This window comes from Hylobates moloch, unplaced genomic scaffold, assembly GCF_009828535.3.
Source record: "Hylobates moloch isolate HMO894 unplaced genomic scaffold, HMol_V3 SCAFFOLD_1, whole genome shotgun sequence".
Taxonomy (NCBI): domain Eukaryota; kingdom Metazoa; phylum Chordata; class Mammalia; order Primates; family Hylobatidae; genus Hylobates; species Hylobates moloch.
This window is the reverse complement of record NW_026652276.1, coordinates 163,374,523-163,388,263: the sequence shown is the minus strand read 5'-3', so window position 1 is coordinate 163,388,263 and position 13,741 is coordinate 163,374,523. Positions and strand designations below refer to the sequence as shown.

The 13,741-nt window shown below is 46.3% G+C and overlaps 1 protein-coding gene and 1 long non-coding RNA gene across 2 annotated transcripts in view; one reads left to right on the top strand and one right to left on the bottom strand.

Annotated features, from left to right (window-relative positions):
* Positions 1–4,391, top strand: part of DLX6 (distal-less homeobox 6) — a 5,505-nt gene extending 1,114 nt beyond the window's left edge. Inside the window, exons 2-3 of the mRNA XM_032760923.1 lie at positions 992–1,185; positions 3,148–4,391. Of these exons, the coding sequence (XP_032616814.1) occupies positions 992–1,185; positions 3,148–3,399 (446 nt within the window). The 3' untranslated portion in view covers positions 3,400–4,391. The remainder of the gene's footprint in view (positions 1–991; positions 1,186–3,147) is intronic.
* Positions 1–7,412, bottom strand: part of LOC131382853 (uncharacterized) — a 45,591-nt gene extending 38,179 nt beyond the window's left edge. Inside the window, exon 1 of the long non-coding RNA XR_009212438.1 lies at positions 7,272–7,412. This is a non-coding gene — a long non-coding RNA (uncharacterized LOC131382853). The remainder of the gene's footprint in view (positions 1–7,271) is intronic.
* Between the last annotated feature and the right edge of the window lie 6,329 nt (positions 7,413–13,741).

The following is a 13,741-nucleotide window of genomic DNA, read 5'->3' as shown; positions in this document are numbered from 1 at the left end:
CGGGCTGAGTTCCCGGCCCGGCGCAGGCTTCGCTCGACGAGTTGGTCCACACTGCGCTCTCCAGCCTACTGGGTCTGTGCGCCCTTTTCCTTGCTACTTCCCTCCAGGCTGTAACCCACGTTTGACCCGGCTGGGGACATTTCTGGGCCGGAACTGGGGAGCGTGTTTTGCTTCCCAGCCCACGCTGGGCAGGCAGTGGCCTACTTTGCGTGGGGCGCCCCGTGCGCCTCAGTGACTCGGAGGGAAGCTGGCGTGGCCTTCGCTCTGGTTAAACTAATAACAGTCAGGCTCTTTCCAGTGGGCTTTAAAGTGTCCCTCACCTTCATCCCTGACCGGGCCCCCTATCTAGGTTTTCGCTACGGTGTTGGCTGCTCCTTTGTTCGTGGAGGCGAAGCAAACAACCTCGGGCTGATGGTTCTCAGCACCCGAGGGGGACAAAGTTGCCGTGAGAGGCGCAGCCTTCTCGTGGGCTGGTCTGAGCTGTTGGTTGTGTTTTGTTTGAGGATTTGGTCCTCCTCAAGAGAGTCATTTCAAACATGCCGAGGATGCTTGATGCACTGAGCTTGGAGCTGGTGACATCAAGTCAACTGGCCGCGTAAACACCTGGGTGGCTCAAGCACAGCTTCAGGTACTGTTAAGCCGGGCACAGGGGCCCCGCTCCGCCCGGACAGCTGCCGCCTTGCTGCGCTGCGCACCCCAGAGAGCCTCCGGCACCGCCTCCGCTGCGGCAAAGCGGGCTGTTTGTCTGAGGGCCTCTGGCGCTCCCTTGGCCCAGACACTGCACATTGTTAGGGCCAGGGACTGGGTCAAGGAGATTACGCAGACACTGGGAGCACACGGGCAGAGTGGACCAAGAGAGGTCGGGGCATCGTAGGGATTTTTCGAGGTAACACTTATTGGGCTTTGGGGAGACTCGTTGCATGCCAGGCCAGGAGGAGGGAGATGGCAGCAGTAGCCTCCCTGGTGACCTCTCTGTATTATTTGCTTGCAGATCAACAAAAAACTACAGTGATTGAAAACGGGGAAATCAGGTTCAATGGAAAAGGGAAAAAGATTCGGAAGCCTCGGACCATTTATTCCAGCCTGCAGCTCCAGGCTTTAAACCATCGCTTTCAGCAGACACAGTATCTGGCCCTTCCAGAGAGAGCCGAACTGGCAGCTTCCTTAGGACTGACACAAACACAGGTAATTCCCGAGAAGCCCAAGTATCCCTGAAATGCTGGTCCCGCTTGCAGGTCGGACAGGGAGCACATCAGGAGGAATTGTTGGCCTAGTCAACCAAGGATGGAAGGAGCTTAATGACAAATGCCTTTTGCTCCAGTTATGCACTTTCCTGGGACAACACAGTTTGGAATGAATGACCTGGTATTGAATACTGGATTGGATTTGCACATCCTCCCAACCCTCGGCGACCCCACCCCAGCCTAGAATCCTTTTGTGACCAAACTCATAATTCAATTGAGTCTTATTCCAGAGCAGAACAACATGAAAGAGAACAAACATTTAGGAGAAAAAGGTGTACAAGCCAGGAGGCAGAATAAGGTTCAACTTTTTTAAGGATCCTTTTGTAGGCCCTGTGAACTAATAAGGTTTTCAACTCATTGACACAGAAAGAAAACTTGTGAAATGAACTACGAAAAAACAAAGTAGGCATAGGTTCCAATGAGGTTTAGTAAAGGCTCCAAAGTCCAATCTATTTATCCTAGGAGTGTCAAGGTGGGTTTTTCTGAAGATTTCCCTAAGCACAGTGGTTAAGTCATCTGGGTGACAGGCTGATGTGGTCTGAGCTGCCTCCCTGGAGCACAGGACTTGGGTGTAGTGGCAGAGTTGGGGATCAAAAGGAAATGTTACCAAAATTGTAACAGGTGAAGCCACAGTTAAGTACAGTTACTGAAGTTCTCCCATCCTACTAATTTGAAAGCCATAGAAGGCATTTCAGATTTCACAAGAAGGAGCTCAGGTGAGTATATTAGGACCCTGGTGAAAAAGCCAGGCTGCAATCACCTGCAGTTTTTGTTGATTAATTTACCTACATGGAGTAAGTAGGCCTCATCTGATGTAGGTAATCTTCAGCAAGGGGACCTCAGGTTTTATGAGACTGTTGCTGCAGACTGATTGTGTGTTGACTTAAGACAGTTGTTCCTTAAGCTCTTTTTCAATTTAGCCTGTTTTCTCTTTCCATATTGCTATTCATAATATTTGGGGTTTGATAAGAAGGGATTCTGGCTATTCAGTGACTTGTATGCCTCTTGGAAAAAGTAGATTCCTATGGCTAGGGAATTTTAAAGGTAAAAGAAGCTGCACCATAAAATTTCCTTCTTCAAATAAAGTAGATCTGAAATGTTGGCCTAGATACTATGCCCCCATCCCAGATTCCCGATTAACGTTTATTTTTCAGAAGCCCTTTGAGTTTTAGTTACTATACTAACAATCATGTGATGATCGTTGACCACAGTTTGACTAGGCAACATACAAAATAGGGAATGAAGGAGCTGCAGTCCTTCATCCCTGCAAGGTTATGGGGATATATTTATGTCTGGAGAAAGATACTTCATGTATAATCTATGGCATATGCAATATATGCATAGATATATTCAAGGCACTTAGTTATAAATGTACAGGCTTTAATTCCTTCAGTCATTTGCTCCTTGTACCTGTATAGAGATAACAGCTTTTGGGTATCTCTACGCATGTACAGGGAGCAAATGACTATGTAAAATAGTCATTTTACATAGACTAAATTTACATTACTAAATTCTATGTAAAATGACAAGACTCAGAGAAGGTGCATCCAACTGAATGGCTTTGATTTGAAAGGGCTCCTTTTAAAAATCCTTCTTTAGGCTTTGGACCTGGTCATCTCATTCAGTTTTTTCTTATTTATACTGTTGTTTTAAATCTATGCTAGCATGCAATTCTAGAATTACAATAACTTTAGGTATCCAGGCAAGATACCTAGTAGTTTGGAGGAAGTGGGAGTGTAAGAGGCTAGAAAGAGGTGGAAGGAGGCGGGGACTTGGCTTGTAGGCGTTGGCGGTGGTTGTTTCTTGTTTTTTTGCTTTTTTAATATTGCTTCCAAATCCCTGAGTGATGCTAGAGGCACTGGTTTGATGTTTATGGGCCTAATGATTGCTGCATTTCTTGCAGGTGAAGATATGGTTTCAGAACAAACGCTCTAAGTTTAAGAAACTGCTGAAGCAGGGCAGTAATCCTCATGAGAGCGACCCCCTCCAGGGCTCGGCGGCCCTGTCGCCACGCTCGCCAGCGCTGCCTCCAGTCTGGGACGTTTCTGCTTCGGCCAAGGGTGTCAGTATGCCCCCCAACAGCTACATGCCTGGCTATTCTCACTGGTACTCCTCTCCACACCAGGACACGATGCAGAGACCACAGATGATGTGAGTTGTCCAAGGAAACACCCTAGGGAAATGTCTGAACAAGGAAAAGAGGATCCGGGACCTGCTTGTATCTGCGAAAAGGAGCCGAAGGAGCAGGCTTAGGAGAGCTCATAAGTGTGGCGAGAAGCCGACTAGGCTCATTCTCTCTCCATCTTTCTCTCTCCCTCTCCTTTCTTTTCACTTCTTCCTTTCCTCCATTCCTTCTTTCTTTCCTTTTCCTTTCTACCTTTCTTTTCTTTTTGCCTTTTCGCTTTTTTTCTCATTTACCTTCTCTCTTGAGCAACGTCAGTAATTGATCTTGCATCTCAGAGAGACAGAAAGAGCATGTGTGAGAGAGAAACTGGTTTCTATGCCAGCACTCCTGAAACCCCTTACTGTAAGGATATTTTCTCTTACCCCTTGGGATCCAGGCTCTGAGTCTCTTCTTCTCTTTGGGAGTATCCATCAAAATGACTTTTTTAAAAACAGATTTTCCCCCAACCAGAAGAATCTGCACAAACATGGCAGCGTTTTTACTTGTTTAATGAGTTTAAGACATTACATGGTGAAAGAGAAGCATTTTGGACTCCTGCATTTTTATTTACCATTCCCAGACTGACAAGAAAAAGAAAAATCCTCACATAACAGCCCTTCTCTAAAGAAAAAGGAAAAAGTGACTGTAAGATTAGAACATTGCTACAAAGGGAATGCTGCATGTTTTATCAAAATGCAATGACCAGGAATGATGGTTGATTAAAAAAAAACAAAACAAAAACTACTCTTTCCCCACCCCACCCCCCCAAACCCTGAACTGGAATCAGGAAAGACAGAGGAAACAATCAAAATCGCCATTCTATTGCTTTGACACCTTTACTAGGTGAATTGGTGGCATTCACAAAGCTAATAGGGACGTTTATATCAAGAAACATTTCTGTATATATTGTTGAATTTTAGTTGTACATATACTTTGTATGTTTTTGTCTTCTTTCATATATGGAGTAAAAGCCACAAAACGCTAAGAGTGTGTTGTATATTTCTCTCTCTGTGTGTCTCTGTCCCTCTCTTTCCTCCCTCCTCCCTCACTTCCCCCCATTAAATTTTCTATCACCCTTAAAAAAAATCCTATATATATATATATATATATATATATATATATATATATATATATTTATATAAAATATATGAACATCAAGTGCCTGCAAAGCCGTTGTCTTAGGTACTTTAACATTAACCATGGATGTTCTTTCAGCTTTCTTTACGTATTATGTTTTTGTTATAATTTCTACACATTTATCTACGTTTTAAACATTAGAATGACCTATCCTCAAGTTAACTTCTAGACATCACAGTAGTTTCTAGTGCTGAAACTGAGTATTCTCATTTCCCTTTTCCCAGCCAAAATAATACAGCCATATTTGTCTTTGTTTGGATGCAGGTTTTCAAAATATAGGAAAGAAAAAAATAGGGAGTAGGGTGCACAATTATGCCTACTTAATGTTTAAAACCCATTGCCAGCTAGCTAGGTAAGAAAATGCACTATCCTGGATGAAAATACATCCTTCCGATCTTGGGGAAAGCACAGAAATAATGAAAATGAAAAGTCCTTTCGTTATACAAGCAGGAAGCCCCATACTGCGAGAATTAATGGCTACAGACCTGGGCATCCTTCAAATTATGAACCTTGAAACCACTGAGCCATTTATCAGAAGTCAATAGAGATACTCAGAGTGCTCCATATAATGACAGCGACATACAGTCGTGCAAAAGGACAGTCACTATAATTAGACACAAAGCAAAGACTACTTACCAATATACCCGTTCCTTTTTTTGTTGAGCAACTTCCACGCTCAGTCAGTCTTCAGAATGGTTTAAAACCGATCAGTCTTGTCATTTTCTAGCATTCGCATTGTTACATTAGGAAAAATGTTTTCTTTTCTTTTTTCCCCCTTCCTACTGTGAAACTTTGGGTTCGTAGCTCCCCAGGATCAATTCTGAACAAAGCCTCCAGCTGCAGTGCCATCCAATTTGAAGCAGACATTGGGGACAATTTAAGGTTTTTATCCACAAGAAGGTTTTTTTCCATTCTCTTAAATGCAGCCATAATTAGAGTAATTTTTCATGTAGCCCGCTGATTACAGCGTTTTTACCGTCAAAGATAATTACCTGTAATTTTCTTCCACTTTTAATACTAAAAAGCCATCTTTATTTAGATTCAGGAACAGGAAAGGCGAAACAAAAGAGGGAAATTATTCTGTTATTCATACACAAATTGCAGAGACGTAGGACCTAAAATTGAAAATTAACCAAAATTATAATGCTGAAAAGAATGGAAGAGGCTGCAGAAGTACAGCTGGTAGTGGGGCTTTGCTGAATTATTCAAATTACGTTAGGGAGAATGCTACCATACATCGAAACCAACACTAATTTTTCTTTAAAAAAATTCACCAGATACATGCCAAACCACTGTGAGTGCATAACAAACATTCTGAAACCCGGCAAATGCATGTTGACATATTCGAGGTGTTGTCATGATGCATTTGTATCTATCTCTTTATCTCTTAACAGGAGTTTAATTAAACAAGAAATTCTGCCAAGTAGTCCCCCACAAGACTACCCTTGGAACTGGGCTTTCTCTGTATCCTCTGAACCTTAAGGGTTAATATTTTCACTCTTTAGAATGTATTGACCCTATGGTAAGCGGATTCCCGAGGGAGGGATTGGTAGGAGGGGCGTGGGCGAAAGACATCGCCCAGTGGTGGTGCCTACTACGCCTCCCCACGTTCGAACTTCTCCAGAGGTTGCAGAGTTCGAGTTGTGGAGCCTAGTTCTGACCGTATTTCCTATTTAAAAAGAGATAAAGTGGGGGAGAGAGAGAACAATAGCTGGGGGTGGGGTAGAGGAGGGAGGGGATGAAGGGAACGATTTCTCTTTGGCACCAATAAACATCTCATTATCTTTTGACACAACTTAGTCAAAAGGTTTCTGCCGCCCGAGAAAGGCCTTTTTGCACTGGGATGGAAAGTCAAAGATTTCTCAGGCACTTAACATCTCTAGTTGCTTACAATGTCTACAGGGTCAGGAAACAGAGTCATCTATAGATAGAACAGCACCGCTTCTTGCTGGAGACTTCCTTGGTGGGTCCCTAAATCTGGGTTTTCTATCTCCCTAGCTCGGTTCTGCGTCTCAGCCAATCATGCCCCTCCAACCCCAAGGTCGCGGCGTTTGTGCTCGCGGGCAGTAACTCCAAGATCCGCATAGCCTCCCCCCACCCCCACGGCCCCGGCGCACCAGCTTGAGGCAAAGACCCTGGAAAGCAGCCTTGAAGGGGTTCAGAGGCCAGTTATTCCGGAAACCTTCCCCCAAGTGGAGGAAAGATGTCGAAGGAGCTACACCGTCCAGAGATTCATCAGACTACACCTGTCTTTGTAAATGTCCGCATACCTGTGGTTCTAAAGGAGCCCGGTCGCGAGCTCCGTTTGATATCTTGTCGCCTAAAAATCTAAAATCATGGCCACGTGTAAAGACCTCTCTGGATTTACCTAGGATTAGCTGTGAATAATAATTTTCAAATAGATTTTAGCTTGGAATCTCCACCCGAGTCTCTCCACACCTTATAGAAACATGGTACAGGCTCCAGTCACAAGCTGCACCAAATACATCAACATAGAAAACAAGAAAGACAAATCGAATACTTAAGGATCCCATTCTCACTCGAATCCTTTCACTCAACAGAACAACAACCCTTTTTACTGTTAAAGGGGATAAAAAGTCAGCATAGAGAAATCTATAAAGCAAAGTTGTAGCCCATGATAAATTACAACGGCAACATGTATCTTGGAAAGTGTGAGAAGAGAAATAAGAACTGTTCCTTGAAGTATGCAAGAAATAAAAACTTACCCTCAGTGAATATCTCTTAAGTAATGATCAGGGTCTAGAAATCTATACTGAACCGAAGCACAGGAGAATATTTTTCTGAGCCTCAGGGCAGAAGCTCTTTCTCTATATTCTTGGTTGAGTGAGCACATCCAGGTGTGAAATTGTTTGCACACCCCAGCACCTCTTATATTGCCAGCAAAATTAGCTGTTATTACTGTCACTGTTTAGTGATGGTTAGCGTGGTACAAAAAAAAAAAAAAACTGCTGTAATCAAGACCTGGCGCATCTTTGCAAATTACAGATAATTGTAAACGTCCAGATTATGATAATAGCATCCTAATCCAGCCTGCAATATAATTATTACAGAGTGTTACATCTGAAACTGTCCAGTAGGGCTAATTCAGCCATTATTTAGACCCTATTTTTGCACTGCAAATGGGTTGCTGAGTTGAAAATGTACGATTGTAATTTCACAGGGCACTCAATGAGTAATGGTATAGGAAGAGGAAAATACAAAAGTGAAATGTGAACAGTAGCGATCAAATCAAACCCTGAAGGACAAAAGACTGTTTGATTCATATGGAAAAAGAAGAGGGAGAATTAAGAAAATAGCAAATCAGTGGTCTGAAGTATTTCATGTCCAAATCTTCAATAGTGCAGGGCTGACGTGTTTGCAAGGGCTGCTGCATCTGCTGCTTGTCTGGAGTCTAAAATAATTTTTCTTTTTCTTTTTGTTTCCAGCCCCCTGTCTTTTTTTCCCCCTTCTCTCTCCAGAAACATTTTCCTGTTTTAAAAAGGTGTCCCTCCCCCAAAGCAAAGAACATTTGTCAGTTTCACCATTGTTTCCACAAAATCGCCTCAGAGTGTGCCTGTCACTTGTTTATGAACATTTTCTTAAATGAATTTGCTGTCTCTCTTGTTATCCAAGCAAAATGCCCTTGGGCACTTGTGTTTCTGCTCTCCGTCTTCATTCTCTTTCAGCAGGAACTAAGTCATAGAATCCTAGAGGATATTAGCAGAAAACGTATTAACTGCTGCTAATTAAATATAGCAGGCTGGGAAGCTGTCTTCTCCAGTTGGCTTGGCTGGCTATTGGTTTTAATCCTATCATTAACTTTTATTAATTAACACTCCCCCCCCCCATATAAACCAGTCCAGCTGCTTCTTTTGCTACCTGTCACCAATGTGCTAAAATGAGCAAGGTCAATCTTATTAAAATATAGGAGGACCAAAGAAGGAGGGAGTTAGAGCAAGAGAGGGAGAGTTAGAGCAAGAGAGGCTGGAGAGACGCTGGGGGACGATGCTGATCCCAGAGTCAAAGAGCTCTAGGGGTTCAAGCTGTTTCTTCCAGGAGGATGACCCCTGCCCTGGTGGAGGGTTTTGGAGTCTAGTTCTGGTTCCTGGTGGGGACCTCCTAGTCAAAGATACCTAAAGCCCATTTATCCCCAGGAGCTCAATTTTCCCACCATGAATACAGAGAATTTCCTAGGCATCTTTTCTAGCGTCTGGGCCAATGTGTGTCGACTCTCCCTCCTCCCACCACTTCACAGACCCGGGAGCTGCCCAACCAGGGCCACTCTGCAGGGTGGCAAGCAGGCTTCCTAGCTCTTGTGAATTTAAGGGCAATAATGAAATGTCCCCTGTTTAGTGACCCTTGTTTATAGATGAAAGTTGAGTCCATATCCTGCTCTTCCTCCGCCCCTCTTCCCTGACCTTGCAAATGGCAAGTGGCAGAAATAGTCCTGGATGACAATAAGCTTCCATTGGCAGGTTTCTGTCTTCTTGGTTAGCGAGAGAGAGAAAAAAAAAAAGCCTTTAAAATAAATCATAGCTTGGGAACTGTTTACCACCCTTCACCCTCACCCACTTCTTAAAAAAAAAAAATACACTAGACTGCATGGTGAAGATCCCACAGAGAATCCTTGCCGAAGCTAGGAGAGAGGGAGGGTATGTGTGTAGAATGATGTTATAAAGCCGTTTTTTTCCTTCCTGTGGTGAAAGGTCGTAATGTGTGGTATTTCACGGTTTTATATAAATCTTGGTTTAGGATGTGGAACAGACTCAATAATACATGTGCTTTTGGCAAAAAGACTCCTTCGGATCCCATAAATCAGAAGTAAATAAGAAGTCCAAGTGAACAAAAGAGCAGGAACATTTAATTGATGCAAAACAGGACTCTCATCTGCTTTAAAGAGAGGTTGATGTAAATTCCCTCAGTTCCTATCTTCACGGTTAGAGCCCGACCTATAAAACAGGTTATTACATTACAGCCGGCAGCCTTGGATGATTGAAAGGAAAGGCTCCCCACCCCCAACACACACACACACACACACACACACACGCACGCGCGCGCGCGCGCGCGCGTAATAGATACAACGTATACTTTCTGCCTTGAGGAATCTAAAGCCTGTCAGATGCAACAGAAAACGCTAGGGGTTGGTGGGGGGGGGGGAAGAGACAGGGCTGCGTAGAAAATATTTAACCAATCCCACATGTGCCACCGCTATTTGGGCTATTTTTCAGGCCCAGAGTTCGCTGCGACTGGGCTGAGGTTGAAAAAAACCAAGCACTGTGTGCAAAGACCGCGGGCAACCTGGGAGCGCGAGCCGAGGCCGAGAGCAAGCCGCAGCGCCCCCTCCCCAAGCTCTGGAGCTGCCGGAGCCTCCACCAGCTACTGTGGGAGGGGGTGCTTAAGGGTGGAGGAGCTGGGTGACCGCAGGCGGATCCGCCGGCGTGGCGAGCTTCCCAGAGGTGCCCGAGGGCGTCTGCCCTCTGGGTGTGCCTCCGGGAGGGCTAGAGAGCTCTAGGTTGGCAAGATCCCAGTGACCAGTGGGAGGCGCGCGATCCAAGGGGTTGCAGGGATGGGGCGGAGAGGAGGGGTAGTGGGGTAGCCTAAAGGTCCCTCGCCCAGAATACAAGGAAGCGCTAAGAAGGAGGATGTGGGGGCAGTGTTCCAGCAGGCATCCCAGGCTCTTCGGGCTGGAGAGCTCAGGAGACTGAACGGTGTCAAGGCTGGAGTGAGCTATAGGGTGCGCTGGGAGGAGGTGAGCGCAGCCTGGCTTTGGCGCGCTGTGGGTGACTCCCAGGACGGCGCGGCCAGGACGCCGCGAGCCGTGGGGCGTCCGGTGGGATCAAAGGAACCAGAGGAGGCCAGCCGACGCGTCTGGGATTGTGGGATAAGGGGCGGGAGAGAGGAGATTGACATGGGCGGGGAGATCCTGGCCTGGCCTGTGTCACCGGAGGGGGTTGTGTGCGTTTGTGTCTTTGTGCGGATCAACGCTCTTCGGCCTGAGGCCGTGCCCTGGGTGGATCCGAGTGTGAGTGGACAGGCTCCCGGGTGGGTGCCCCGAAGGGATGGAGAGCGAGAGAGCGAGATCAAGGGCAGCGAGGTCTGCGGGTTCCTCTGTGTGTGTGTCTCAGGCCTGTGGCTCAGCACTGGAGCCGCCTGGCACCCACAGGAATGCGGCTTCTCTCGGATCCCCAGGCCGCCCCTTGTCCCACAAGGAGGTGGCCGCCAGGAAAAAAGGGGGGAAAAAGGGCAGAAATCTGCCAAGCCCAACCTGAGCCTCAAACAAAGGCCAATTTATCTGATCTCTTACAGGAGGGCCCAGGAGGCGGTCCAGGCACCAAGGAATCGCGCTGGCCCTGACCGCATGCCCCCGCCTTCCTGGAGTCTGTGAGGAGCTCCGAAGGTGGGGGTGAGGTGTTGGAAGTAAGGGGTGGGGAGTATGAAGACGCCCACTGAAAAGAACATTAATCTTAGAAAGGACTTGATTGGTCTTGGGAGCACTAGACTGAGAGCTAGGCAAGTGGAAACCGGAAGAGGCAGGCAGAGGGATCACCCAGTGCGATGTCAAGAGTGTGGCCGGCCGGTTCGGGAATATGCTGGGGAGTGGAGCACGTTTATATTCGACGTAGGAAAAACAATGGAGAGGAAGAGAAGGTGGAAGGGAGGGCAAGGGAGAGAAACATCACATAGATATTTTTAGACTTTGCTGAAGATCTGTTATTTTTACATCCTTGGGCGCGGGACTGCAGGGAGTTAAATTCCCCCGAGAGAATCCCCATGGTGCCAGGGAAAGCCCGCTGCAGACTGGTTTACCAGAATATTTTTGTCCACGGCTCCCAGACCAAGCTAAAAAATAAAAACCGCACCAGAGAAGAGGCCTTTGCGAGTGGAAGAAGTGAGGTTAGCACAAGGGAAGGAATCTTGAAACCAAGTCTGTGTCCGCGCGGCGTTGGGCTGGGCCACCTCGCAATGAGGCTTTAGTGATCTTAACGACAAGCAGCCTCAAACCTAGGGTGGAGGAGTGGTCACTTAAAAAGAGCTTCCCTCTTTCTCTAGAAGAATCCGAACCCTCCCTTCCCTCAGCTCGGCCGCGCCCGGTGAATAGGGATGAGGAAGGGATCCCCCTTCTTTTCCACCAGTAATGGGGCTGGGGAGATGATAGGGACAGCTGGAAAAATATCTGCCCTCTTTGAGTGCACAAAGGAAAACAGTAAGTTCCAAGCACATTCTTGCCACTCACAGGCAGCCAGTAGGTGAGAAATATTGGAGGTGTGCAGTGGGTGCGCCCTCACCCCCAACCTTCCCAAACACGCACCCCTTGGCAGGGAGAGGCGTCCGCGCAGGGGAAAGCGAGGCGCTGGCACACCGCGGGCGCGGGTTTCTCCCAGTCGGAGTCGCCAGAAATAAAGCGCTAGCTCTCGGTGTAATGGAAACTCCCGAAATCCTTACAAAGCAAAGAAAAAAAGCAGGAAGTGGATATCTTCATCTCTTCCCCAATCCCCCTATTCTCTGTAAGCGCAGAAAACAAAATGGGGCACCCTTTGGCTTCCCGCCCCCCCGCCCCCCGCAAACCTTCCTATTGCCCCCTCTTCCCCGCACCCAGTGCTCCTTCCGAGAAAGTACGGCTGGAGTGGATTGGGGAGACGGAAATATTGAGTCGCGGCCGCTGGGGTTGCGGGAGGAGGGGTCCACAGGCCAGGCTGCCGGGAGTAGTTCTGCCTCGGAGCCAGGCTGCGGGGTATGTCTAAAGAGCGGTCAAAATACTGATTCCTCCAAGAAGCAAGCTGTTCCACACTGGCGGGCCTGGTAACTCTTCTAGAAAAAAAGTAAAGGAGAAGAGAACGAAAAAAATAAAGGAGGTGGAAGGGAGGTAGGGAGAGAAGAGGAGGAGGCGGCAGGCAGAGAGACAGAGAGAAAAAGAGAGAGAGAGGGAGGGAGGGAGGAGAGAGAGAGAAACATGTAGGTAAGGTAAATTCCCCTCAGGGCACACAGCGTGCCTTTTCAGGTCTAGTCTCCCAACCCTGGAAGAGCCTTCTGAGAAATCCTCAGTGACAGGATATAATTTTTTATGCTCTAATCTACCCCCACTTTAAGAAGGCTCTTTTGTCACATTTATTGCTGCCGACTTCCTAGCTGTAAAATATTTCACATGCATCTTGTAATTTCCAACGCAACATTTTCCTTCGTATCCTAAGGAAATAGAGTCCGGCTCACTGAAGGACGGCCAGACAGAAAGACACCTACAATTCAGGCCTGGGTCTTTAGGCGCAGTGCGTAGCTCTGGTCATGCTGTTGATATCTACATGCAGGAGTGCAAGAAGAAGGAAGGGACACAGGGCACAGCTGCAGCAAATCCTTCCTCTCTGTCCCAAAGAAGGCTTCCCAAAGGAGAAATCCTCGTAAACAGATTCTATTTTGCATCATTTAGAACCTGTTTTGCCACTGTTTTATGTAAAAGCAAAACAGAGGAAGCCCCTTCCTGAAAAAAGGAAGGAAGGGAAATATTAAGAGTATTATCTCACACAAAATGAAATCAACACGGCGCCACAATGCTTTCATTCCTTCCTTTCCCCAACCCTGAAGTTCCCTCTTCACAGTATCTGCAATCTTTTCATCTCTCGAAAAGAGCTGATACATTTATAATCATACTCCAAAGAGTCCAAGGTTCTATCATTTGCCATGCTCCAAACATTTCAGGTTTTTAAAAAATGTAATAGGTATGAGGGGAGATTTTTCTTTTCGTTTTCTCATCTCTGGAAACTCCCTTTGAAGGGTAATTTGTCTAATTGCTCTGGCACTACACAGAGGCTGATGGGTGGGGGCGCTTCTCCAAGATAATTGCTTTGAGCTTAGAATTCAGAGGGATTATTGAGGGATTTCTGTTGCCTTCTAACTCACATACAGGGTGAGAGGAATGTATTTTTATTTCAGAATTAGTTTCTACCTGAAACAATTATATATGATATGGCAGTACTATAAACATGCCATATATGTATTATATATATATATGCACACACACACACAAAGTATAGCATTGAACATATATACATATACAGTCTGCATGCATGCAGCCCCAACTTCTGTTTTCCTTTTTGCCTTGTTGGATCTCTGCAGAGCTTGTCCTTCTTTAGTTGCCTTCAATAAAACTTCACTAGCCAGTTATCAGAGGGGCAGAATGAAGTATTTTTCAGAAACATTCTGC